The sequence below is a fragment of the Phyllostomus discolor genome, chromosome 4 (assembly GCF_004126475.2).
Source record: "Phyllostomus discolor isolate MPI-MPIP mPhyDis1 chromosome 4, mPhyDis1.pri.v3, whole genome shotgun sequence".
Classification (NCBI taxonomy): domain Eukaryota; kingdom Metazoa; phylum Chordata; class Mammalia; order Chiroptera; family Phyllostomidae; genus Phyllostomus; species Phyllostomus discolor.
Window position 1 is genome coordinate 197,464,168 of NC_040906.2, and position 27,740 is coordinate 197,491,907.

Below are 27,740 nucleotides of genomic sequence, written 5' to 3' on the forward strand. Positions count from 1 at the left end.
GGCGCATAGAAGAATCCAAATCCTTAAATTCTCAAGGAAATATAGCCCATTGACGCTCCAGCATATTATTCTAAACCTCTCCCTGTCTGTCTCCCAAACAAATCCTCTGCTTCAAAGTTGTTGAAACACACTGCCAGAACCTGGAGTTGGAATTTGGAAGACTCCAGCTCTAGTTTTGAAGACCATTGCCTAGTTGCGTAACTTTCCTCAATTCATTTATAAATAATTAAGAATGAATGTGATATTTAATGTTGAGGGCCAGGAATCCGTGCTGTACGCTCTTTCTGTGCTTTTGACTACACCTGGAATGCCCTTTTATCCCTCTCTTCTCAGAATCCTACCCATCTTTCCAGGACCAGTTCCTTCCCGTATCTTTTCCTGATTACTTTAGCCCATAATCTAAATTAATATAACACTTGATATTTAGATCACTAATAGAACTTAAATTTTATCCTCCGTTGCTACTTTTCTTTTCGTGCAGATCCCCAATTAGAATGTAAATCCTATTGCATAAGAGGTATGACTTACTCATCTGTAAAAAACAAATCTCCTTTATACAATATTTATAATGGTGTGTTGGTTGTCAGCTTTAGAGAGATATCAGGTCTTGCTGAAGACTGATACTGTTTTTGTTTTGTTTTTAATGGGAGACCATCAGGAAACTGCAGAGATTAAATAGAAAACTATTAGTCCCAAACTGACAATTTTATTCCTAATAATGAAGTAAAAAAACACTGTTTTGAGTGTGGTTTCATTTATGGTCATTGAGTCCCAGAAAATAGGTAATGTATATTTTGGATTGGAAGTAGGCTGAACATCACACATGACAAAATCTTGTGAGAACTACAATTTAAAAATTGCTGCTGACGCAGTAGCATAGATGTGTTGACATAGTTTTGTTTTCTGCCTTAAAAGTTTATCGGACTAAAGGGTGACTGGATCCTGCGGGTCTCCATTCTAATTAGCAGTCAGTAAATTGGACGCGACGGGCATGTTCTCTGCTTCTCCATCACTGTCTGGCACAGCTGACAGCAATAAAGTCAGTGTCCAGTCCAACGGTAGAATTTGTGAGGTTTAATTTACTGAAAACGCACACTTGCGTTGGGAGAGTAACACATTCGGCGTAGGATACTGTGTTATTTTTAACTATTTGCCTTGCTCTAGCAAGTAAAGCATTCCCCACGCGCCCCTCCTCTTCCTATGTCATGGTATTCTTCCACTCTGAGTTTGTGCTTTAGAATTGAGAACAAATCAGGGTCTCAGGAGTCTCTGCTAACGAAACACTGTTGCACTTGTCACAAAACTAGAGGCTGGAGAACTCGGGGTAGAGAAGGCCTTCGCCCTCCCGTGCTTATATTAATTAAGATTATACAGGCTCCCCCACAGGGAGCTCTGACTGTAACCAACCTAAGTATTAGCCAACAGGGTTGGGTGAGGCAGAACGGAGGAAGCCCACCATCTAACAATCTGGACAGCTATAGGAGCAGACCCGCCACTCGCAACAGCTGACCCATCGGTGACTGCGGGGCCACCGGCAGCGGAGGAACCTTCCCGCCACTGCGCTGGGTGACCAGAACCGCAGCCAGGCGCATGACTGAAAGCGCTGGGGCGCACCCCGCCTGGCCGCAGAGCAAACCCAGAAAGGAGGCGGTGTGCAGCTCGAGACTTCCTAAATGGACGTGCAGTGGCGTGGCCGCTGACTGCGCCTCGCCTTCCCGCCCGTCCGCAGCAGCCACAGAAGCAACCCGCACGGGCGGCAGGGCTCCAAGCCACCCCCGCCTCCGGCCCCACCCAGCCGCACCCGAGGCCGCGCGGTGTCACAAAGCGCATGCGTGCCGCGGGGGATGCCGGGAGCGCGCAGTGGCGGCAGCGGTGGCGACGGCAGTCACAGCGGCAGCAACAGTGGGGACGCGAGCGGGGCGGTGACCGTGTGGGAGGTGGTCTCACTCTTGGCGAAGCTGCTAGGCACCGTCGCCGCGCTGAAGGTGGTTCTGTACCTGCTCCGGGTGTGCTTAGCGATGGCCTGGAAATCCGGCGGCGCCAGCCACTCGGAGCTAATCCACAATCTCCGCAGTAAGTGCCACCCCCGCCGGGTGTGGGGCAACTAGGGCAGGCCAGGCCTGGACCAGGTCCCCCCGGGCCGACCGGAACGTTCAGTCTACACCCCCGTGCCTGCTGAAGGGCTTCGGCGCAGGGTTGCACCAGCAGTCCCGAACCGCATGCGCTTGAGATCGCGTCCCCCGGGACCTGTCACTCATCGGCGACTCGGACTGGAAGGGGAGAGAAAGACTCGCTGCCAGTGGGGCAGGGGCAGGCGTCTCCCCGGGGGCCTGGGGGAATGGGAGCGCGGCACAGGTGGTGTGGCTGTCACTCGAGTCCGCCGGCCGCTCGTTCGGGCCCGGAGGGCGAGGGGCGTGCACTCGGGGTGGGGAGATGTTTGCCAGGCCTCCTAGACTCTGGGCTGGACCTGAGGGAACTCCACCCTGGCCCCTCACTTCTCACCTTCCTCCTCCATAATCGACCTCGATGCAAGCGCGCTCTCCTATCTTTCCTCCCCCGCCCTCCGTTTTTTCCTCTGGAGGGAGATGCCACCGTCTGATACTGGCGAGGGGAGGGAGGGGAAGATGAGAGTATTGTCGTTGCGGATGCTGGGAGAAATTTCTGGGGCGGCTGTCCAGTGGAAAGCTTCGTGGGGAGGGAAGTAGAGGAAGAAATAAGCAGGGGATGCTGTTCCTGCTCGTGTATTTCACGAGCCTTTAGAGATCCTGGGATACACGAACGTGTGTGTGTGTGTGTGTGTGCACACACGCGCGCGTGTCTGTGCGTGTGTGTGTGTGTGTGTGTGTGTGATGTTCTAACTTCTTTCAGGACTAGCATACGCTTTACAAGGCTTGTATGGAAGTTTCCTTATGTCATTCTCTTTAGTTACGGTAGTCCTTCCTCTGACGGTAATTTTAGGGTGGGATGAGTGCTGTGTCACTCTCTTTTTTTTTTCATTGAAATATAGCGTCGTTGTCTGGTCGGGAGACCAGGAGGACTGCAGTCTGTAATATGCTCGTACTAGTCAGAATTTATTTCACTTTCTTTGGCACTAATTTTGCAAATAATCACATGTTGACACATGGTGTTTTTATTTTATTTAATTTAAATTTCAAGAGGCATTTAATGCTTTTAAAGAAAGATATACAATTATCCATTTGTAACAAACATGACATGAGATATATAGCTCTGATGGTGCATTTCAGTGAACTATTTTTCATTGATGCGTTGTGTCCACTGCAACGGGTTCGCTGAACTTTAGACCACAGTTGTGTCAGGGGAGGCAGCACATTGTAAAGGGCATGCATTATTTATGGTAATAGATATTTTTCAAAGAGTATTTCTTTTCATCTCCATAACAGCCTAAAAAGAAGATATGATATTTCCATTATGCAATCAAGAAAGTTAGTTGCAAAATCTGAGGCAAGTTCCCCTACCTGGGCTCTGCTCTAGGCAATGAATTCAGCTCCACCTGTTCCAAAGTCCACATACTTCCCACTTTCCACTGCCCATTAGTGCACTAATCTAATAAATAGAGTAAATAGGAAAGGGGAATGGAGACCTTTACCTTTCCTCCTAGGTTATTTAAATTCTGAAGGAGCTTTTTGTTTTTGTTTTTTTGACCACTTACTACTTTATCTCTCAGATTTTAATGATAAATGCAGGCATTATATCTTTACTATGCGATTACAGACAATTTGGAAGTAGAATCACTGTTTAATTCTACTTTGTATCTTGTAGAATACCTACAACTGAGATGATAAATGAACAGACGACATATTAATAAAGAAGGACTTCAAGGAATATGGGCGGAAGGGGAGAAGTAAAGATAAATTGGCTAGGTAAAGGTGGCTCAAACAATTGGTCTTAAGTGGACGACATAGTATACATTTTAGACACATTGTATTTTTATTGTAGTAAGTTACTTTTCATGTGTCATGTTTCCTAATTCAATTGTAACCTCTGGGACTTAAAAAAATACATCTGAATCCACTCAACGAACTTAATACTTATTCCTTTTTTTCTCATAAATTCCAATTGAGTGTTCAGTATGTGCTTCGATGTGTGTTAGAAATACCAAGATGAGTGAGGGAAATAAATAACACTCTCTGGCACACGGTAAGCATTTAATATTAGTCATTTGACTTTTTAAAAAAACAGTATTTAAAACTTGGAAATTGTGGCCTTAGTGTTTAGTAGTGAAGAATGCTTAGATTTTAAAATTCAGTTAAGCATTGTCAGTATTCACTTTATGGAACGCTCTCTGATTGGAAGTGGGCTTTTATATGCTGAAGCAGTATGAAGTGTGATTTAAGTTCCCCATGGATTGCACTTAAGCTCAATGTGTTGTAAATGTTTTTGTAAAGTTTCATATAATGATCTGCTTGCTATTGCAATATACACACCTGAAACATTCTATATGCAGATCGTGGTTAAGTAATTTTCCACCAGTAGGTTATCTGGTAGTCGCTTGGCTGTGGCAGAAATTTGTAATTAATCGGGCTCTTAACGTCTCTCCTTTTTGAGCCAAATTTGTAGTGTGCCAAGACTAGATCTTTTCTCAGTGCTTTTATAGTCACTTTAATGTATTGCATTACTGTTCTTAGCTGAAATTTCTGAGGATGTTTTTCTGTCAGGAAATCTGATAAGAAATATTTAATATACATGTTGAAATTGCAAATGTTTAGTTTATATTAGATCCATGGTAAGAGGAAATTAGAATTCTGTAACAACTTAGGCTTTTTTGTAACACTTCTGCAACTTTAGTTTCAACTTCTTGCTAAAGTAATTCCAGCTAATAGATATCATTTTTATATATCACCTTATAAAAGTACTATTAGTTCATGTAAAAATTTCAGTTGGCACAAAATTTGAACATCTCTCCCTTTTTCCTAATTAGTCCACTGCTGTGTATTCTTCCCAACCTAAAGGCTTCTAATTCAATATTGAGAAAAAGGTTAAAATGTGATAGAGTCAACAGGAAGTGAAAGGGGATCTGCAAACTGGAAGAGGAAGCAAATTACAGTGCTTTTTTTTTTAAGAAATGAAGTTCATGATTTTTTTTAAATCCTTACCTGAGGATATGTTTTTATTGATATTTTTAGAGAGAGAGAGGGGAAGGCTGGAGGGAGGGAGGGAAGGAGGGAGGGAAGGAAGGAGGGAGAGAGGGAGGGAGTTGGGGGGGGGGGGAGAGAGAAAGAGAAAGGGAAAGGCAGGCATTGATATGCGAGAGAAACACCTATCTGTTGCCTCCCACACGTGCCCTGACTGGGGAGACTGGGCAATCTAGTTATGTGCTCTGACTGGGAATTAAACCTGCAACCTTTTCGTGTGTGGACAACACTCAGTGCCACAATTGGTTTTGAATGTTATAATCATTGAAAATACTGAGCTTTTCATTTATAAAACATACTAGAAACATGATTGTGTATGAGTTTATAATGATATACCATTTGTAGATTATTTTATGTTGTAATGATATTTCTCGTGATATCTCGGAAGTTCCGTTGTGTGACAACTGCTCTTAAGTAACTTAGAACAGTGATGTAGAACTTAAGCCTGCTTCAACATCTCCTGCATCACCTGGAAAGCTCCTTAAAAACTGATTAAGAGAGATTGTTGTTGACCCTTCAACAACATAGATTTGAACTTCATGGGTCAACTTATAAATGGATTTTTTCCAATAAACATACAGGCAGCCCATCATATCTCTGATTTGGCATCTGCAGATCTCTGATTGAAAGCAGTATTTTCCACCCACGGTTGAGAATCCGAGGATGTGAAGGGCTGATTGTACGCATTATTCTGTGCCATTTTAAAACATGTAAGGGACTTGAGCAAAGTATCCCTAAATTTTGACATCTGAAGTGGTTTCTGGAATTAATCCCCCATGGATACTGAGGGGCAGCTGTTGTTAAGTTTTAAGGGAGTCAAAAACTATACACAGATTTTCTGCTGTGGGGGTCGTATCAGCACCCCTAAGTGCCACACTGTTGGAGGGTCAGCTGTATTTCTAACGAGTTCCTGAGTAATGCTGCTGCTGGCCTAGGGACCAGACTTTGAGAATCACTGGCGTAGAGAATTGAAAATTACAAGGTTAAACTCCGCCAGTGTTTTGGTAGACTCAGTTTTATGTCTTAAAATAAAATTTAGGAAAAAAGTCTACAGCAGTCCTGCCCATTAGGAGTCTCTGCAATGCCTGTATCTGCTGTCCAGGGTGGCGGCCGCCAGCCACATGGGTCTGTATCTGCTGTCCAGGGTGGCGGCCGCCAGCCACATGGGTCTGTATCTGCTGTCCAGGGTGGTGGCCGCCAGCCACATGTGACATTGAGCATTTGCAATGTGGTTGGTACAACTGAATAACTGGGTTTTGCTATTTAAATTAACTAAACAGTCACAGGTAGATAATGGTTACCATATTAGTGTAAATCTGTAGAAATGAAAAATATAGTTATTTTATAATTATGGGTGGATAATGTGCTCTCGAAACAAAATAATGTAAAACAACTATGAGCCTGCTTAATTTAGGGGATGTGACAGTTTAACGTTTATGTTAGAGTTTATTTTCTATTTTTATGGGGACAATTTCAAGCTATGGTAAAATTGAGGAAAAGAGAGGGAGCAGGAGTGGACGAGGTTGAGAGAGGTGGGCTCCTATAGCAGGGGTGTCCAAACCAGATGTTTGTGGAAGGGTAACTCTGGAGTAACAGACTTCAAATGCTGTAATGGTCACTTAGAACAATGCTAACGATTGTTCTTTCACCTAAAAAATTCAATCCACTGCCCTAACACATCAGTTATTTCTATGCATATTTCCTTTGCATCCTTAATTATGTCATTTTGTGCACATAATGTATATAGAATTGGTCATTCAGTCAACTGTCTGCTATATGTCAGGCACTAGGGATGCAGCAGTGAGCAAATCAAACATCCATTCTCTCTCGTAGCTTACTTCTAATGGAAGCAAATAAAACATATGTCACATAATAAGTGATAAAGGGAAGGATGGGGAGTGTGGGGTATTGAGTTTGCTGTTGTAGGGGAGGAGGCCTCGCTATGGTGTCATTTGAGCAAAGATTTGGTAAAGGGGAAGAAATTCTAACCAAGCAGATAGAGCTGGGAGATGAGCATTCCAGGCAGCGAGAATAGCAGGTGCTAGGTTTGGATTTGGGGTGTGGGAGAAAGATTGGGGTCAAGGATATGACACCAGTGTTTTAGGCCTGGTCACCTTGGAGTGGTTAGCCATTTTCTGAGTTGGAAATAATAAATAGGCGAGCAACAGGGATTTTGGGTGTGCAGTGTGGGAAGAGAGGACTGTGTGCAAGGAAGTGTGGGAGAGCAGCTGGTTTGGGGGAATGTTAGGCCTGAGGCGCTTCCAAGACATTTAACTGGATACCTTTAGTAGGTATTTGAATATATCAGAATTAGTATAATTTGCATCCTTATTTATTTCTGCAAATAAATTGAAAATTTTTAAAAATTTTATTTGGAGTGTCATTTGTTAGCCACTAGTAGCATACCTATGGAAAAGACAATATTCTGTTAGCTTTATTATGTACATTCAAGGGCCAAATATAACCAGCTCATAAAATTCTAAGGTACTGTTTTCAGAAACTGGGGCCTCATTTAAAATCCAGAAAATACCTCCTCATTTTACAGATACCTACAAGTAAACTTGAAGTACACTGAATAAAAATTGATTGAGGGGATTTTAATACCAGTGTGTGCTTAAATTTAAATTAATTAAAAATAAAATTTAAAGGAGTCACACTAACCACATTTCAAGAGTTCAGCAGCCACATGAGGCTAGTGGCCAGTCTGTTGAACAGTACAGATGTGGGACACTTCCATCATCATAAGAAATGCTGTTGGACAGCATGAGATCTAGGTACAGGGCTGTATTACAATCTTTTTAATGTGATCTTAGTTGCATTGTGCCATTCCACACATTTTTGTTAGTATTGCATTTAGCTCTGGCCAGCATGCACTAAGACTAGCAGTTAAACACCAGAGATTATCAGACAAGGGTGATCAAGATGACAAGGGTGTCAACATTTTATATAATGGTTTGATGGGATTGTGTTGTTCATTTAGCAATGAGAAAGCTCAGGAGAGTGCTAGTGTTTAAATGTTTGAAGAAATGTCATGTACTAAAGGGTCAAACCAGGACGAATAGGAGGCAGATTTTGGCTCACTCTGAAAGTAGTTACAAAGCTATCCTAACAATCAAAGAGCTGGCTTTGAAAAAACAGTGTTTCCTGTTACTGGATATCTTAAAGCAAAGAAGGGTTGACAATTCCACTGTAAGGGATATTGTGGAGGAGATTTGTCATCAGCTTTGATTATACACTAGATCTCTAAGAATGCTTCCAAATCCAAAATTCTGTAACTTTAATCGTGTCACAGACTGTATGAAATCACCTGTGTAGGGTGTGTGTCTGTGTGTGTGTTAGGAAAGAGCCACAGAAGGTAACATTTGGTAATCTATATTTTATTTTATTTTTTAAAGTTATTTTATTTTTCTTTTTTGAATTATATTTTATTGATTATGCTATTTCAGTTCACCTGATTTTCCCCCTTTGCCCCCCACCCAGCAACCCCCATGCCCTCAGGCAATCCTCCCACCATTGTTGTGTCCTTGGGTCATGTGTGTAAGTTCTTTGGCTGCTCCATTTCCTTTGCATCCTCAAGGCTACTCTGTAACTACCTATTTGTACTTCTTAATCCCTCACCTCTTCCCCATTCTCCCACACGTCCTTCCCATCTGGCAAATGTTCCCGGTATCTATGATCTGTCTGTCCTTCTTGTTTTCTTAGTTTGTTTTTTAGATTCAATTGTTGATTTGTATTTTTTGCCATTTTATTTAGAATTTTGATCTTCTTTTTCTTAAATAGATCCCTTTAACATTTCATATAATAATGGTTTGGTGATAATGAACTCCTTTAGTTTTTTCTGGCCTGGTAAGCTCTTTATTTGCCATCCAATTCTAAGTGATATCTTTGCTGGGTAGAGCAATCTTGGCTGTAGCTCCCTGCTTTTCATGACTTTGAATATTTCTTGCCAATCCCTTCTAGCCTGCAAAGTTGCTTTTGAGAAATTAGCTGCAAGTCTTATGGGAACTCGCTGTAGGTAACTAACTTCTTTTCTCTTGCTGTTTTTAAGATCCTCTCTTTAACTTTCTCCTTTGACATTTTAATTACGATATGTCTTGGATGGGCCTCTTTGCATCCATCTTGTTTAGGACTCTCTGTGCTTCCTGGGCTTGCATGTCTATTTCCTTCACCAAATTAGGGAAGTTTTCTTTCATTATTTTTTCAAATAGATTTCTAAATTTCTTGCTTTCTCTTTTTCTGGCACCCCTACGATGTGAATGTTGGACTTCTTGCAGTTCTTCCAGAGTCTGCTTATACTATTCTTATTTTTTTGGACTCTTTTTTCTTGTTGTTCTGATGGGTTGCTCTTTGCTTCCTTATTTTCCATATCATTGCATTGAATCTTGGCTTTATCCACTCAAATGTTGTTTCCCTATAAATTGTTTATTCCACTTAGTGTATCCTTTTTTTTTAACTACATCTTTTTTGTGCTGCTGAGATCCTCACTAATTTCCTTGAGCATCCTTATAAGCAATGTTTTGAACTCTGCATCTGATAGATTGCTTATCTCCATTTTGTTTAGCTCTTTTTTTGGAGTTTTGATCTGTTCCTTCATTGGGGCCATGTTTCTTAGGCTCCCCACTTTGGCAGGCTCCCTTTGTTTCTGTGTATTAGGTAGAGCTACTTGGACTCCCTGTCTTAGTAGCATGGCCTAATGTAGTAGGTGTCCTATAGAGTCCAGTAGCACAGCTTTCCCTGTCACCCAAGCTGGGTACTCAAGGTGTGCCCTTCATGTGGGCTAAGTATACCCTCCTCTTGTAGTTGAGCCTTGGTTGCTGCTGGCAGATCAATGGGAGGGATTTTCCCAGTCCAGTCAGCTGCAAGGATTGGCTGTGACCACTGACCGTTCTGGAGGATCAGCTGTGCAGGGGCAGGGTGGTGGTTCTCTAACAAGATCTGTAGCTGTCTACTGGGTGCCCTTGCCCTGGGATTTCCCAAGCGATACAGGCCAGGGTCAGCCCTCACCTGTGTTTTTCCTGAGGCCACCCTTCCTGAGCTGTAAAGCAATCTAAGAAGGCTGCTACTTGTGCTGGGCTTAGAGATTCCCAGGTAAAGCCAAGCTGTGAATCTAAGCTGATGGCTACTTGTGCCAAGCCTGGGGCTCACGGTGGCCAGCTGTTGCTTGTTTGATAGAATTTAGGAAGTTGTGAAGCATGAAACAAGATCAGCCATTCATATGGAAAAGCAGTTTGGGTGGGCCTGTAAGTTGGGTGGGGTGGAATCTCTGGGGATCTCCAAGGTGGGTCAAACACTGTTAGCCAGGTTGTGGGGTCTCAGATATGGCACCAGGTTGTTGCCTCTGTGAGGGGAGGGTTCAGAGAAGGGACAATGATTCCCCTTGATTCCAAACACTTCAGTTCCTCCTTATATGCCACTGGTACCTTTCAAGCTGCTACCCTGGTGCTAGAGCTGAGCTTCAGGGAGTGAGTCTGAGCAGGTGATTCTGTGTGGATTCTTTAAAGGGAACTGCTTGGAGCTCCAGAAGTTTCTTCCACTTACTTAGTCCCCAGTGGTTTTTGCAGCCAGAAGTTGTGAGGACTTAACTCCCTGGCACTGGAACTCTGGGCTGGAGGGTGCTGAGGGCGCCAGGACTCCTCACTCCTGAGATGTCCCTCCTGAATTTTTATCCACCACACAAGGGTGTGGGACCAGCCCATTCCATATCTGTGCCCCTCCTACCAGTCTGGATAGGTGTGGTTTCTTTAATTCCACAGTTGTCAGACTTCCATTCAATTTGATTTCTGACAGTTCTGAGCAGTGGTTGTTCTATATTTTAGTTGTAATTTTGATGAGGTTGTGAGAAGCGGTAGGCCATGTCTGCCTACACTGCCATCTTGATCAGAAGTCCAGTTATCTGTATTGTAGAGTTTCACATAATATTTTAGTTTGTGAGGAGTCCAAGGAGCATTCTTCTTTGGAAATAATATCAAAATAGTTAACTTTATATTCACTTTTGTACTAAAAGTTATAACAATTTAGAGAAAGATGCATTTTTAAAAACATAATCTCTGGTACTTAGATGGTATGCTTTATGATAACTTGCCATCACATAAAATTTTTCTTTGATTATACTGTGAATTTAAGATTAATGCCTTTCAGACTTCCTGTATTAAGTGACTCAAGCTCCACCTAATTCTAGCTGGGAAGTAAAAGATGACTTTTGTTCACTTATTGTTTTTCTTACATATTTATAGTTGAGAAGATATATAGACTAGATGATTAACAACTGTTCAAGTCATATAAATAAGTATACTATCATATTTCTTTTGTTGGGATGTAACTTTGAATCAAGCTTAGTGAACATCTCTGTTCCTGTGTTTTTAGTGCTTCATACCAACACACGCCCTCTTTTTCATTTCTGCCAGGGATGTTCTCACTCTTCTATTTTCCTAGATCTCAAATTTTGGAGTACTCAGTGATTCTTTCATACTGTCACCAACTTAAGTACAGTAACTCCTCACTTTACATCATCTACAGGTTCGTGGAAACTGCAACCTTCAGTAAAACCACATGTAACGAAACCAACTTTACCATAGACTAATTGATATGAACATGAATTCGTTTCTATGGTATATTCCTGCTCACAAAAACGTCACCAAACTTGTAAATAAAGACTCAAAACACTTTTCTATTAAACACTGAGATAAATGCAAACTATACATGCATTTAAGAAAGATTAATAAAACAAGTAAGATCATTATTTTACAACCCACTTCTTCCAGTTCAGGGTCCTGGGTGGCTGGAGCCTCCCCTGGCTGCTCAGGGAACAAGGCGGGGCACCACTCTGCACACGACGCCCTTCCATCACAGGGCGTATACACACCCACACCCACAGAGACTGGGACACTGGGCGTGCCAGCGGACCTGACGTGCACGTCTTTGGGACGTTGACGGAAACCACAGTACCCAGAGAAAACCCATGCAGACATAGGGAGAACATGCAAATTCCACCCAGAGAATGGCCTCAGCTGGGAACTGATTTTTTTCCCCTCTCATCAGTGTTACAGTGAAACGATGTTTAATGAAATAACACTATTTGAGGATCTGTTATAGTTCTTACAGGTAGCCTTTCGTAGCCATCTCTTTCACTGTATTTTCACTGCTACTCCCCTAGACTAGTTTCTTCATGATATACCTCCAAGTGTCTGACTGGTCATCACTCTTTCACCCCTCCTCCCCTCAGATCCTTTCTACACATTATACCAATTTTCTTAGTGCACTGCTTTCTATCATGTCACTTCCCTGCCCGGGTTTTTTGTCACTTACTGATTAACTTGTAAACACCTCTTGTTTAGCTTTCAGGCCTTTTAAAAAATATATATGTTTTATTGATTATGCTATTACAGTTTTCCCATTTTTTTCTCCCCTTTGTTCCCCTCCACCCTGCATCCCCTCTCCCACCAGCATTCCTCCCCCTTAGTTCATGTCCATGGGTCATACATACAAGTTCTTTGTCTTTGCCATTTCCTATACTATTCTTAACCTCCCCCTATTTGGTACCTACCATTTAGGCTTCTTATTTCCCATACCTCTACCCCCATTCTCTCCCTCCCTCCCCAAGGATAACCCTCCATGTGATCTCCATTTCTGTGATTCTGTTCCTGTTCTAGTTCTTTGCTTAGTTTGTTTTTACTTTTGTTTTATTTTTTTAGGTTCAGTTGTTGATGGCTGTGAGTTTGTTGTCATTTTACTGTTCATAGTTTCGATCATCTTTTTCTTAGATAAGTCCCTTTAACATTTCATATAATAAGGGCTTGGTGATGATGAACTCCTTTAACTTTACCTTATCTGGGAAGTTAGTTTTTCTGCCTTTCCGTTCTAAATGATAGCTTTGCTGGATAGAGTAATTTTGGATGTAGGTCCTTGCCTTTCGTGACTTCTAGTACTTCTTTTCGGCCCCTTCTTGCCCATAAGGTTTCTTTTGAGAAATTAGCTGATAGCCTTATGGGCACTCCCTTGTAGGTAACTGTCCCCTTTTTTCTTGCTGCTTTTAAGATTCTCCTTATCGCCCTGGCTGGCATAGCTCAGTGGATTGAGCGCGGGCTGCGAACCAAAGTGTCACAGGTTCGATTCCCAGCCAGGGTACATGCCTGGGTTGCAGGCCATTAACCCCCAGCAACCGTACATTGATGTTTCTCTCTTTCTCTCTCTATCTCCCTTCCTTCCCTCTCTAAAAATAAATAAATAAAATCTAAAAAAAAAAAAGATTCTCCTTATCTTTAATCTTGGGTAATGTAATTATGATGTGCCTTCATGTGTGCTTCCTTGGGTCCAACTTTTTTGGGACTCTCCGAGCTTCCTGGACTTCCTGGAAGTCTATTTCCTTTGCCAGATTGGGGAAGTTTTCATTCATTATTTTTTCAATTTCTGGTTCTTCCTTTTCTCCTTCTGGCATCCCTATGACTCAGATGTTGGAATGTTTAAAGTTGTCCCGGAGGTTCTTAAGCCTCTCCTCATTTTTTTTTTTAAATTCTTGTTTCTTTATTCTATTCTGGTTGAAGGTTTATTTTTTCCACCTGCTCCAAATCGTTGATTTGAGTCCCAGTTTCCTTGCCTTTACTATTCCCTGTATATTTTTCTGTATTTCACTTTTCATGGCCTTCACTTCTTCCTCTATTCTGTGACCATACTAAACCATTTCTGTGAGCATCCTGATTGTAAGTGTTTTGAACTCTGCATCTGATAGGTTGGCTATCTCTTTATCGATTAGTTCTATTTTTGGAGCTTTGATCTGTTGTTTCATTTGGGCCATATTTTTTTTGTGTCAGTGTGCCTGTTACTGGTAAGTAAGGGGTGGAGCCTTAATTATTCACCAGGTGGGGCAACCCACCTTGCTGCGTCGTGGCGCTGTATGTGGGGAGGATGTCAGAGATGGAGCAATGCTGCTTGCTTGGCTTTCAGTCATTTCCCCCACTACCCACAAGCAAATTGGGCCCTTCTGGTGCTAATTCTGGGGTGGGTGGGGTGGGTGTAATTTCTAGGACCCCATGGGTCTCTCTAGCGAAATCTCCTGTGCGGCTAGGAGTTTTTCCCACCACTGCAACCCCCACATATGTTTACAGCCAGAGGTTTTGAGGCTTTATTTCCCCTCTACATCTCTCCCCAGTTGTTCCTTCTGGTTGATTCACACGCAAATGTGGGGCCACGGGGTCCATCAGCTGCTGCCTTGCCATGCATCCTGTCTGCCTGTCTCCGCCCCTCCTACCTGTTGAATGAATGTTTCATCTTTAACTCCTTGGTTGTCTGACTTCTATACAGTTCAGTTTTCTGGCAGTTCTGATTATGTTTTGTTTTTAAATTTGTTATGTCCTTCTTTTGGTTGTGCAAAGAGGCAAAGTGTACCTACCTACGCCTCCATCTTGGCTGGAGCTTTCAGGCGTCGTTAGGGACTTACACAGCCCATTCCCATGCTGCACCTCTAGTCCTGTTCTCCAGCCTGATTTTATTTTTCTCTTCCTATGCTTTGTGCATTAGGGGGCCTCTTTGGCTGCTAGAACAACACCCCCGCCCCCCCCAAAAGAACCCAAAAAACCTAAAGCTTGCCCTGGCCTAGTAGCACAGTTGGTTAGAGCATTGTCTCAAAAGCCAAAATTGTGGGTTCAATCTCCTGTCAGGGCACATACACCAATGAATGCATAAATAATTGGAACAAGAAATCAATCAGTCTCTCTCTCAAATCAATTGAAAAATAACAATAGCTTAAACAACGTCAGTTTCTGTCTCCCGTAACAATCCAAGTGTAAGCAGTTCAGGGCTAATATGATGGTTCCATGGTGTCGAGGGCCTGGGCTGCTTCTCTTGTTGCACTTCCTGAAGTCTTTCCCTCATCTGCAAGGTTGAAGATGGTTTAGTTCTACCATTTCCATATTCCAACTGGGAGGGATAAAAATCAGGAAAGGGAAAAACCTCCATTTCTTTTAAGGGTGTGATGTACGTAACTTCTGCATCTGTTCAATTGACAAGAACTTCATTGTAAGACCACATATAACTACATATGCCAATTAAAATTCTACCACTGTGGAAGACAGAGGAGTCCCTGCCAAAGGTACATGTTGCTAATAATTTGAGGACGCTCACACATGTACATGCATGAACATTGTGGTACATCTGTACAGCTACATACTATCTATGATAACGAGGTTAGGATAATTAAAAAGGTTAATTTTTAGTTAAGTAACATATGTACACAGTTAAAAGATACAATAGTACAGAAGGGCTTATGGTGAAAAGTAACGATTACAAGCTGTGTTCTTTTCTACCCGCAGACTCTGAGTGAACCATTTTTAACAGTGTTTTTGGTGCTTGTGATTATCTTTATGTCTCTAAATCATATACTTAAACTGCTATTTTTTGCCTTATCAACCTTAGACATTATCTACTGACCTCCTGCTAAGATGGATGAGTATACCCTCCCCGTATAGTTATACTCGTATCATAATTTTTGCTTCCTCTTTTGTGGTTACCTTTGTAACTTTGAATAATATACTTTAACCTCAATTTCTTGTTACATAATTTGTAAACTGACACTACCTCTTAACCCCTCCACTTTGTAAGGAAGGATATTAAGAAGCTCTTCCTCTCATTTTCCAACTAATTAGCAGGTTTTACTTTGTCAAAGTGAACATTTACATTTCGTTCTGAGCAGTAAGTAAATCTTGCTCTTTGTTGGAAATCAGTAACCGTCATTAATTATACGACTGTGTCAACACTTTGTTGAACTATATACTCGAAGTGCGCTGTGAGTTCATTCCCTGCCATTATTGTCTAATATCAGTGACCCATCTGTTGTTGAGGAGGAATAGTCAGAGTTTTTTCTGTTTTTACACTTCATCAGTTGCTTGAAATTGTGCCATGTTTTCATTTTCTTCATATCTAATTCATGATTCTTGGGTAGTATTTTTTTTCTTGGACTTTATTTTCCTCTGTACCCTTCCTCTCCCCTCAAGATAGAAGAAACAGATACCGTAACACGGCTCTAATTTTTTTTAGGTGGTTTATTTTTTGGCTTATAGCTTGAATGCTATTGCACTCTCCTTTTGACTCCTGCTCAGTTCTCATTTGGATCAATTGCATATTTGGGCCAACACCAGCCATTATTATAATTATTTAATTAGGGTCCTTGATCTCTAGGGTACAGGAAGATTGGGTATGGGTGGTTCTAAAGCTGCTCACTGTTTCAGAAGGCCTAATGATAATTGCACGTTTACTCATAATGAAGACTCTGCACACAAAGTGAAACATAAAATTAGTTTGCTGTTTGCCAGAAATATTTCAGGGCACTGGCAGTTGTATATGTCAGATTACCAAAAATGGGAGAATTATTTAATAACTTAGCAAATGTAGCTTGGTTTAGGCATCTTTCAAAATATGAAATCATGGGCAAAAATAAATAACAAGAACATTTTGGTAAAAATCTTGGAAAACACCCGATAATGGCCTAATAAAACTTATTCTAAGTCTTGATATAGTCAGCTTTTTAATAAATGACTAGTGACAAGCTTTTAAAAAACTATAGGGTTTTTAGTAAATTCCACATACCTCTACAGATTAAGAAAGCAGCCAAAGAAACTCACATGAATTTGACAGAAGAATATTACCTAGCTTAAGGGAAGTGATCTCTATAATATACTTTGATTTTTAGAATATGCCTGGATCAATAGGTTTGACTTTAGATATCATACTTAAAGTGTCCCTGTAGACAAGAATGAATGAATGGATATTGGAATTATTGAGTGAGGCTGCTTTACCTGAAAAAGATCTGGCTCGAAGTGGTCATGATATATCTTTAGATGTGGAAAAATCTGTGTTCTTTGTGGCTTCGGAAAGAGAGCAGCACTGAGGGTTCATGTAAATGGATTATAAAGAGGGAGATTTCATCTTAATACAGCGAAGTGTTCAGATGACAGCGGAACTCTCCAAGTAGAGATCCTGGCTCCGATTTATGAAGTTAGACTGTAAGGCCCTGTGACCTGGAGAGTGCATGAGTCACCTCTCTGGAATTTGAATTGGGTTCAGGGCTAATGAACCACTCAAGGTTTATTTTGGGAAATGAATTAGCAGAAGTCGCTGAGCTCTTTGACTGTGTCAGCAGCAGTACCGTGAAGTAGGCAGTGGGAATCTAGTATCTCATTTTGAATGGCCCTTACCCGTTATTTGCTCTGTCATTTTGAACAACTTAAGTCTCTTACCTAAACCAATTTCATCATCTGTAAAATGTAGTAATAATAGTGCTTACTTTATAGCATTGTTAGAGACAATGTAAGATTGTTTCATAGTTTATAGTCCATATAAATTCATATCTTGAAAGAGATAGTATATGTAATGTGTTTAGGATTTTGTCTGGCACATGGTAAATATTCAGTAAATGATATCTCTATTATTACTTTGATTTAAAATAAAAAAATGCTTTCACTGTTTTATTTTAATAACCTTTTCATGTAGCTTGCTTAAGCTTGTTTGTGCAGAAATATTGGGTTGGCCAAAAAGTTTGTTTGATTTTTTTTCCCATAAGATGGCTCTAGTAGTTGCCTAGTTGTCTTTAACTTCATTTGAAACAAGTTTGTTAGATTATATTGTGACAACTGTCATATCAGCGTGCATTTTAAAAAAGCATATCAAAGTTGGTGAATTTTTATGTAGCCATTTTAATGTTGAAGATGGAAGGAAATATGCAACATTTCTGGCATATTATGCTTTATTATTTCAAGAAAGGTAAAAATGCAACTGAAACACCAGTGTATGCAGTGTACGGAGAAAGTGCTGTGATTGAGCGAACGTGGCAAAACTGGTTTGCAAAATTTTGTGCTGGAGATTTCTCACTGGACGATGCTCCATGGTCGGGTAGACCAGTTGGATTTGATAGCGATCAAATCGAGACATTAATTGAGAACAGTCAACATTATACCACATGGGAGATAGCCGACATACTCAAAATATCCAAATCAATGAAAAATGTGTCTTTCATTTTACAGTAAAAACCACACAGACTTTTTCACCAACACAATAGTATTTTCTATTTGGGTTACTTTTATCTAAAACTTGTGATGTTTTAAAATGGAAACATGATGGAAGTTTATCTTTGCCAGTCTATGACTATTTTCAGTGTTTCTTTATTTAGTGTGCCTGCCTTGTTTGCTGATTTTTAAAAATACCCTGTTATTTGGAGGGTTTGTATTTATATCTTTTATGGTGTCTTTAACCCACCTTTTCCTTAACTGTTTACCATCTAGTCAGTCAGTATGAAATGGTGTCCTTTGATTCTCCCTACGACCTGTACAACGGTGTTCTAATTCTACTTTTGCCCTTTTTCTCCTCCCACTGTTTTTAGTTTCATTCTTTCTACTTTGTCAGAATGTATAACATTTAATTATTATTTCACCCGTGTCTCCTCCCTTATTCTAGTCTTTGCTGCACATTTGTGCGGTCTTTGCTGGTGTGTCTTCAGTTATCTCATGGTTAGAGGGAGCGCATCCTCTAGGAGAGGTTTCAGGAAGGGCTCATGTGTACAACATTAATGAGTAAGGGAAACAGTTTATTCTTTTCTTTCTTTTTTTAGAGATGGATGATAGCAGCTCTTGCACATGCAAAATGTTTTTTTTTTCTATAACCTTGACATTTGAGGGGCAGCTTGGCTAGATATAAAATCCTCAGTTTATATTTTAAAGAAATCAACTTTATTGGGGTAGAATTTACATGAAAATTCACCAGATTTTAAGGCTACAATTTGAAAAATTTGATGAATGAATATAGTCTTAACTACCACCCTCATGATAATAGCACAGGGTCAAACCTGATCTGCTGCCTACTTTGGAAGTAAAGGTTCACTTTAACACAGCCACATCCTTTTGTATAGTATCTTCTGAAGTTGTTCTTGCAGCACATCGGCAGAGTTGAGCAGTGGCAGTGGAGACTATATGGCCTGCAAAGTCTAAACTGTTTCCTATTTGGACCTTTGCAAATGTTTGCTGATATCTGATAAGAACATTTCTTCCACCCAGGAGTTCCCTTATACCCCTTTGCAATCAATATCCTTTTTCATTTTCTGCCCCTAGCAACCACAGATCAGCCTTCTGCCACTATAGTTTTGACTTTTCTACAAGTTTATATAATTAGAATCATATGATGTGTAGTCTTCTTGTTGGGCTTCTTTTGCTGAGCTTGGTGCTCTTGAGATTGATGTTGTTGGCTGTATCCATAGTTTACTACTTTTGTAGATGACTTGCACTATCCCCAAATTTCTTGAAAATGCAGCTTCATTCTTGCTTTTCTTTGATTGTTGGTGGTTGAAACCATAAGAAATCTGAATGCCTAATTGTTTGTTTACCCTCATTGGGCAATTAATCTTTTGCCTTGAGGCCCTGAAGAGGTGGTTTTATTTTGCCTTTAAAGTCTGATTGTTTTATTAGTGGGTATCTTGAAGTTGATTGCTTCTGGAAATACTTTCTTTTTTTAAGATCTTTATTTATTTCAGAGAGGAAGGGAGGGAGAAAGAGAAGGAGAGATACATTGATTGGTTGCCTCTTGCACGCTCGCAACTGGGTACCTGGCCCACAACCCAGTCATGTGTCTTGACTAGGAATTGAACCAGCAACCTTTTGGTTCACAGGCCAGCACTCAATCCACTGAGCCACATCAGCCAGGGCTGGAAATACTTTTATTCAATACTTACTTCCTGCTAAGTTTTCTTAGAATATTGTTTTAAAATTAGGTTCTTTTTAATCAGCTGAAATGTCTTCATTTGCCTTTTGTTTCTAGGAGTTTTGAACTGAGTTTTTTCCCCCCTTTTTCCTATTTTCACAGTTCAAGAGCTTTTGTCAGTATGGTGACTTGCACTGTAATGGATGATGGATGATAGCAGTGATGGGAAAAGAGAAGGAGTTGGCATATCTTGTTGGTCTTTTGTTTCTGCAGCATCCTCAGTGGTCTTCCTTCTTTCACTTCACTGTCACTTCAGGAGGCACCGTCCTTTCCCTGTTTATCTGATTGTCCCCCAGAAGTAGTGCTTCTCTCGGTTGTCACCTCTAGTCCCACTAGATTTTTTAAAAAACAGGTTTTCTAAGGTATAATTCCGTACCATATCATTTACCCAAATATATTGTAAAATTCAGTGGTTTTTAGCAAAGTCTATTTTGATAAAAAAATTTATTTCTGGATTGTTAAAGTCAAGTTGATACATTTAATCTTACAGATCTTAGCTCTGTGAGTATAGGAACTATTCTATTTTGTTTATATAATCCTGAGCATGTAGCAGTGTGTCAGGTATATATTAGACAGTCAATAAATATATTGAATTGATAAAGGCTTTATTGAAAAATTACCTATATGCATGGTACCATGAGGTTTATTGAAGTTCAACATACTATATTCAATCTAAAAGAATTGATCATTGGGAAACCAAATATATACACTATTAACTTTGCTTTATGTTTTGAAAAATTTGTTTCTCTTGAACTCTGTCAGTTTATCTGCTTGATTTTTATCCAACTCTGGTTGTTCCTTGTCATAATCTTTGAAGGCTCTATTTCCTGTGCGTATTTCTTAAATGTTTATGTTTGTTTCTCTTCTCTGTGTGATCTTTTCTGGCCGCTTAAGTTCACTTGCATTGCTTCAGTTGCCATCCATGTAACTAGAAATCTGTGTCTCTATTTTAGATCTCTTTCCTGAGCCCCACTCAGCTAACTATTGAATATCTCTATTTGTGTGGTCCATAGCTCCTAACTGAATAAATTGGTTATCCTTTTTCTCCTTAACTCTAATCCTTCTCCAATAATAAATAATAAATAATTAATATTTATTAATTAATGTATTATTCTCTACATGAACAATTAGACACCTACTTTTGCTCCACCGTATTACCTGCCAAATATGCCTCAAACCCTCCTACTTTTCTTCATTCTTACTGCCATCATACTGTCAGTTTAAAGATCAGACTGTGATTACCTGGACCATTGCAACAACTTCCAATCTTGTTCCCTCCCAAGCCAGTCTCCACAGTGCAGCCAAAGTAATTATTCTAAAATACATCTGATCATCTTCTCCCAGCTTAAAATATTTGCTTCATTCATTTCAGAAAATGGAATCATCAAGACAGATAAAGTGTTTGAAGTAATGCTGGCTACCGACCGCTCCCACTATGCAAAATGTAACCCTTATATGGATTCTCCACAATCAATAGGTAAGCTTTGGATTTGTGAAAATGTCACTTTTTTTTACTCGTTTACTCTATATTTTTTGTAAGTAAAAATTGACTGGGACACAGATATTTATTATTACCTTGCTGATTTGAATTGTATGCCTTTTTAATAAAATGTTATGTGTTAGAAGTATCTTTTCTATTTTCTCTAATATATAACTTCTAAAATTTTTTCATAAAATATACTTTTAATGAAATTTATAGTTTAAACTGGGTGCTGAGTTTTCTTTAGGAGTCTTAATGTTGACTAAGGTTGTTTTATTTTATTAGCCTCAATTTTAAAGGAAATACATGTATTTAAGTTATTACTGACTTCCCTGCTTTGCTTGCCCTGAATGTTTTGACTTGTGCTTGATTTCAGAAAGTCCATATTTAACTCCTTCTCCTGAAGCAGGTTTTTTGCTGAACTGCTGAGCCTTGGCAGTGGGCGCCTTTGAGGCTTAGAAGTGCCTCAGGATTCTGTCGCCAGCTGCCATGCTTTCTTCTTTCGAAGCACTGTGACAGCCAGCAGAGAAGATCCTGGGGGCTTCTGAACCCCGAAGGCACCTGCTACCACCGCTCAGTGAAAATTGCTTCAGATGCAGAAGCAGGTAAATAAGTTTCAAGAAAACAACCTTGGAAGAAAAAAATGAAAAGTTAAAAACTAAGAAAAGATTGTGCGAATTTATGCCAGGTGTTAGTATAAAGGGTAAACTGAAGTAGGTTGTCTGTTAAGCCACTCTGATGGATGGTTGCGCTAGGTGCGAGACATGTGAAGCAGTTTAATTTTTGCAAAGACTTTGCATACCTATTATATTTGGAAGTTTATTTTCTTTTTATAAATCTGAAGTGAAAACAAGTCATAAATGTACCAACTTATTGAAATTCTTCCTTTCTTAGCCAACTATACAGGAGAAGAAGTCTTGAAAACTAGTGGGCCTGTTGTGGTAGATGAGCACAGCAGCCTTTGGCTTGATTGGATTTCCTAATTTTAACCACTGCATGATATTACTCTAAAGTACAAATGACGAGTTTTATTTCCTTGCAGTAGTAAAAATGAAAAATACTATGCAAAGTAATTTATGGGTGTTAGAGAAGGGATTACATGGAGTGTTTGGCATGTTTTTATGGCTGAATGTGTCAGTGTTCTCTTCTTCTTCCGCAGGTTTCCAGGCGACAATCAGCGCTCCACACATGGTGAGTGAACTTGGGTCGCTTCCGTCCTGATGGGCCACAGGGTCACATTCGTCCTTTAAGATCATTTTCTTTAGTAAAAATGGTTTAAAGAAAAGGGTACTCTTCTTCATAGAAACTGTTGTTAAAGTTTTGCGTGGTCGTCATTAGTATCTAATCATGTAAAAATTGGATATAAAAGGTTATTTAGCGATGACTTAATTAAGGCAGAGAATACCTTAAATAATGGACATATTATATAGAAACCTGAATTTGAATATTAATGTCAGATTTTATTTGGAAAATTGATTAGGGACTAGTTAAGTATAGCAGTTCTGCAGCTATACAACTTTCAGAAGGATCTATGTTAAGTCATCTAGTACTTTCAATCTGCTGGAAATTTTCTTGGGGTTTAAATGTCAGTTATTTGAATGATTAGTCTTTTGGTTTTTGGCGAAAAGAAAAATAGCTTTTCTGATTCTCTGCGAGTATTTCAGGTTGGAGAAACTCTTATTTAAACTTAGAGCTTTCTTTATACTAAAATAAATTCTATATATACATTCATAGTGAACTGATAATATTATACTAGAAGAAAAATATAGGAAATTATTTATAGACATTGAATAGAAATTACTTTAAAACATGAAAAAAGACTAAGAAGCCATTAAAAATTGACATCAAAAACCTGATGGATTTTGCAACATAAAAATTTGGTATTTCTGTAGAAAAATATGTTATAAACAAATTAAAAGAAAAAAACTGAGGGAAATATTTATAATGCATAAGACAGCATAACACAAATTCCCATAGATACATGTATACATTCCAAAAACCCCACCCACTCAAAGTATGCAGTTCTGTGATTTTCAGTCATGTATACATGCATGTGCGTATCCTGCAAAGTAAAAAGTAAAACACCAGTAAGCCCAAAAGAAAATGGGTAAAGTGCAAGAAAATGAGACTGGCATTTAAATGAATGAAAAGATGGCATTTTCACTTATATTTAGTAAATTGCAAGTAAGTGCTTCAGTGAAGTACCATTTTCCAACTACCAGGTAGATCACCAGAGATTAAGAAGTTTGATACCTTGTTATGGAGGGGATCACCTAGTAACTTACAAAAATGTCTAACCACTGTGCTCTACACCTGGAACTAATATAATATTGAATGTCAACTGTAATTGAACAGTTAAAAATTTTATTTTAAGTTTGTTGCCTTGTACTGGAAAGGGGGAAACTGACAGTCACATACTTTCTGTGGTGGGAGAGTACACTGATAGTGCTGGAAAGCACTTGGGCAATATCCGTTAAATGGGAAATATACCTTAGATGCTCTAGTTTTATTTCAAGATATTTATACTACCATAGTGTATTTGAACAAGTGCAAAATGGCTTAAACATAGTCATCAACACATTACTTATAATAATAAAAAATAACAATAATCAGTAATCATCCACTAGTAGTGGATGGTTAATAAATTGTAGTATATCCATACAGTGAAACACTGTGAAACTTTTCAGTGAGGAAGCTCTGTGAGTGTGAATATAGCAGGATCTTCAGGAAACATTAAGTATAAAAGTAGAGTGCAGAAGCGTATGTAGAGTACTCTTTAATATACAGAAAATCAAACGCACACAAATGGACACACGTGCGTCTTCCTATAGGCATAAAAACCAGAACAGGTTTCTTCCAGGAGAGGGAGGCAGAGGGCATGTTACAGAGGAGCGCTGGGAGTGCACGTGAGATCTGCTTGTACCCTCTACATGTTACCGGTTTCTTTCTGTCGCCTTTTTTTAAATCATGGAATAGGAATGGCTTTTTTACCTATTCAAAGAAATTAATGATTTAAAAAAATGTTACAGTCTTAAAATTCCTGCAGGTAGGTTGAACTACTACTTAAAATGAAGGATTTACATAGAAACAGTCACTTAACCCTAAAAGTGTTTTTGAAGAATCAGTATGCAGCCTGTTTGGGAAATTGACTGGAGGAGTGTGTTTTTAGATGTTAAGAGAAATACTGCATGAGTAATTAATAATGGCTCTATTAATATGTAATTCACATACTGTCAAATCCACCCATTTGAAGCATGCAGTTCTATGGTTTTTAGTCTATTCCAAAGTTGTGCAAACATCACTGCTATCTAATATCAGAACAGTTTCATTACCTCATAAAGGAACCTGTACCCAGTAGCAGTCCGTTCTCATCCCTCATTCTGCCCAGGTCCTGGCAACTACCTTTTGTTTCTTTGTCCATTCTAGACATTTCACATAAATAGAATTATACAATATATAGCCTTTTGTGACTGGGTTTTTATATTTTGCATAGTATTTTCAAGGTTTGTCTATGTTGTAGCAAACATTTTTTTATTGCCGAATATTATTACATTTTATGGATATAAAACATTGATGTTCAAAGCAACATTAATTAATGTTAAAGTAGTTAGAAAGTATGAACGTTAATGTACAAGTTTATGTGTGTACATATATTTTCAGTTCTCTTGTGTACATATATTTTCAGTTCTCTTGGGCATGTGCCCTGACTGGGAATTGAACTTGTGATCCTTTGGTTCGCAGGTTGGCACTCAATCCACTGAGTGACGCCAGCCAGGGCAGGCTCAACATTTTAAATCTGAATGAGACTTTAACAAATTAGTATACCCCTTTTTTTAAAAAAACAAATCTATACAAACACAGTACTGAAAAAAATTCTTGAATTTTTTGGGAATTAAGTTGGGATAGCATTGCCTATAGATTGGGGATTGGTACCTTAAAGAAGTTACTTGTCCTTTGATTTCTGGATTCAGGAAAGTCAGGTATTATAGGAGTTATTTTGCGGTTTTTTAAAATTATTGTATTTTCTAATGGTGTGAGACTTGTTTCCTTATTAATGGAAATTATTAACTTTCAGGGAATAATGATTGTTTTAAGAATCTAGTGCAAACTACAGATCTTATCCTGAAAATGTACACAAACTCTTTCTCCATAGAAGCTCCATCTTTTTGGTTAAGCCTCTTGTCTAAAAACAACTTTAATTTAGTAAAATATCTCCAACAATTTCCTCAGTAAAAGTTAATTAATCCAATGTGTCTCTTAGAAACCTCATTAACTAACACTTTCTTGCTGTACTGGTTGATGATTTGGAGATAGTATCCCACAATATCATTTTGAAATATCCATGAAAGATAAAGTTAAAGAATTTTTAAAATCAATATCCTTTTTTATTGATGAGAGAGAGAGAGAGAAAACATCAATTTGTCCCACTTATTAATACATTCACTGGTTGATTCTTATGTGTGCCCTGACTGGTCATTGAACCCACAATCATGGTGTATTACAGTGATGCTTTTACCAACTGAGCTACCTGACCAGGATGATAAAGTTAAATTTTTAAAAAATTTGAAACAATCTCAAACTTACAGAAAAGTTGCAAGTACCACATCAAGAAACTTTCTCTACTCCTTGAGAGCAAGGTGGTGAAATGATGCCCCATCGCCCCTGAATACTTGAGGGTGTATTTCCTTCAAACAAGGAAATGCGCAGTGTAACCTATGTAACCACAATATAACCACCAAAACTAGGACAGGAACATCGGCACATTCCTACCATTTGATCATCAGTGTCCTTTCACGTTTTTCCTCTTGTCCCTGCGATGTCCTCGATGTGATAGAGGATCGCGCAGAATCACTCCTCTTTTGGTCTCCGTCAGTCTGGAACAGTCCCTCGGCTCCCTTTGGCTTTCATCGCCTGAGTCACTTCAAGATTTCAGCCCGGTTATTGTGCTGATGTCCTTCAGTTTGGGCTGTCTGATTTTCCTCGAGACTAGATTCGGGCCATGCCACTTCGGTGGGAATGTCACAAAGGTGACGCTGGGTGCTCACTGCAGTCCTGTCAGACAGCGAACGGTTTCGGTTTGGCCGACTTCTGAAGATGTGGTACTCACCTGACTAGGTGGTGTCTGCCGGTCTGCTCCACTGTGGAGTCACTCTTACTGGCTTTCACAATTACTAATTGTCTCGTGAGGGTTTACTTTGAGATCATAAATGTCTGTTCCTTACTTATTTATACCAGTATGTTTTTGCAATTCCTGTTCTCTCCCTTTCCATATTTAACTTCCTTTTCTGGCAGTGAGAAAACCGGTTCCATTTTCCTTAATGTATTTATTTATTTGATTGATCCTCTGTTCGTAACCAATTTCCCACTGCTATCACTGTCTCCCCGCCCTCATTCTCCACCATTTATGCCCTGACGCCTAACATGATCCACTGTTGTATGCAGAAACCTTCGTCTAGCTGGGGCCTGACTCTCGGTTCAGTCCATTCCCCCGTGTGGACACAGATGCCCCCCTGAACCTGCTTGGGCTCTGACACTTCTAACGGGGCATTGCAGCTGCTCTCTTGGCCCCTGGGTATGGGCAGCTGCCTTGCTCAGCCCATCTTAATGGCCTTAGATATGACCCGTCAGAAATGGAAGGGATAGGACAGGGTAACATGAGAAAAGGGAAAGGAGGGCCTTAACCAGATAATTTTGACTAACCTAGTCGTTTCATTCTTGGATCAAGCAAAAGAGGGAGTCCACTGATTTACAGTCATACACAAGATTTCCTAGGAGAAAGTTTACCAAAAACACACTAACTAGAAGTAAAAGATCAATTAATCGTTAATTGTACCTCTGTAAATGACTTTGAAGTACCTTAAAGAGAAGCAGCAACAAATCATTGTGCTGTAATCATTGACTTTTTCTTAAATACATCATGACTTTTAATCATAATGATACTTCCGAGGGGAAAGCAGTGTAGGAACAACTGTTTTTCTCTCCATAGTAATGACATGGAAACTGAGGAACAGTGAGCTATAAATAATATCCTATGTCATGGGCTAATAAATTTAGAACAAGTAGAAGCCAGGACTTTTGGTCTTTAACCCAAGTTTTTTTTTATAGTATTGGTGGTTTTCATGTTTTAGACAAGAGTCTCTTTGCAAAAGAATCTATATGATTTCCTTTTGTGGAACCATTTTAAAGCAAATTTTGAACATAATATTTTACCCCTAAATACTTTAGTGTAAAACTGAAAGACTTCAAAAACACAACTATAGTACCCTAACATGCCAAACAGTGTTTCTTAATATTATCTTATATCTTATCCATGTTCAAACTTTTCCAGGTATTTCAAAAAACATTTTTGTACAGTGGGTTTGCTTTTTCAG

General features: G+C 39.5%; 1 protein-coding gene across 3 annotated transcripts in view; it reads left to right on the forward strand.

Moving 5' to 3' along the window:
* The first annotated feature begins 1,521 nt into the window (after positions 1 to 1,521).
* Positions 1,522 to 27,740, forward strand: part of PCMT1 (protein-L-isoaspartate (D-aspartate) O-methyltransferase) — a 48,692-nt gene continuing 22,473 nt past the window's right edge. The window contains exons 1-3 of one of the 3 annotated variants that reach the window (XM_028508907.2): positions 1,522 to 2,073; positions 21,262 to 21,366; positions 22,529 to 22,560. In XM_028508907.2, coding sequence (XP_028364708.1) covers positions 1,845 to 2,073; positions 21,262 to 21,366; positions 22,529 to 22,560 — 366 coding nt within the window. In that variant the 5' untranslated portion in view covers positions 1,522 to 1,844. The remainder of the gene's footprint in view (positions 2,074 to 21,261; positions 21,367 to 22,528; positions 22,561 to 27,740) is intronic. The other 2 variants (XM_028508908.2, XM_028508909.2) reach the window with 2 other exon arrangements.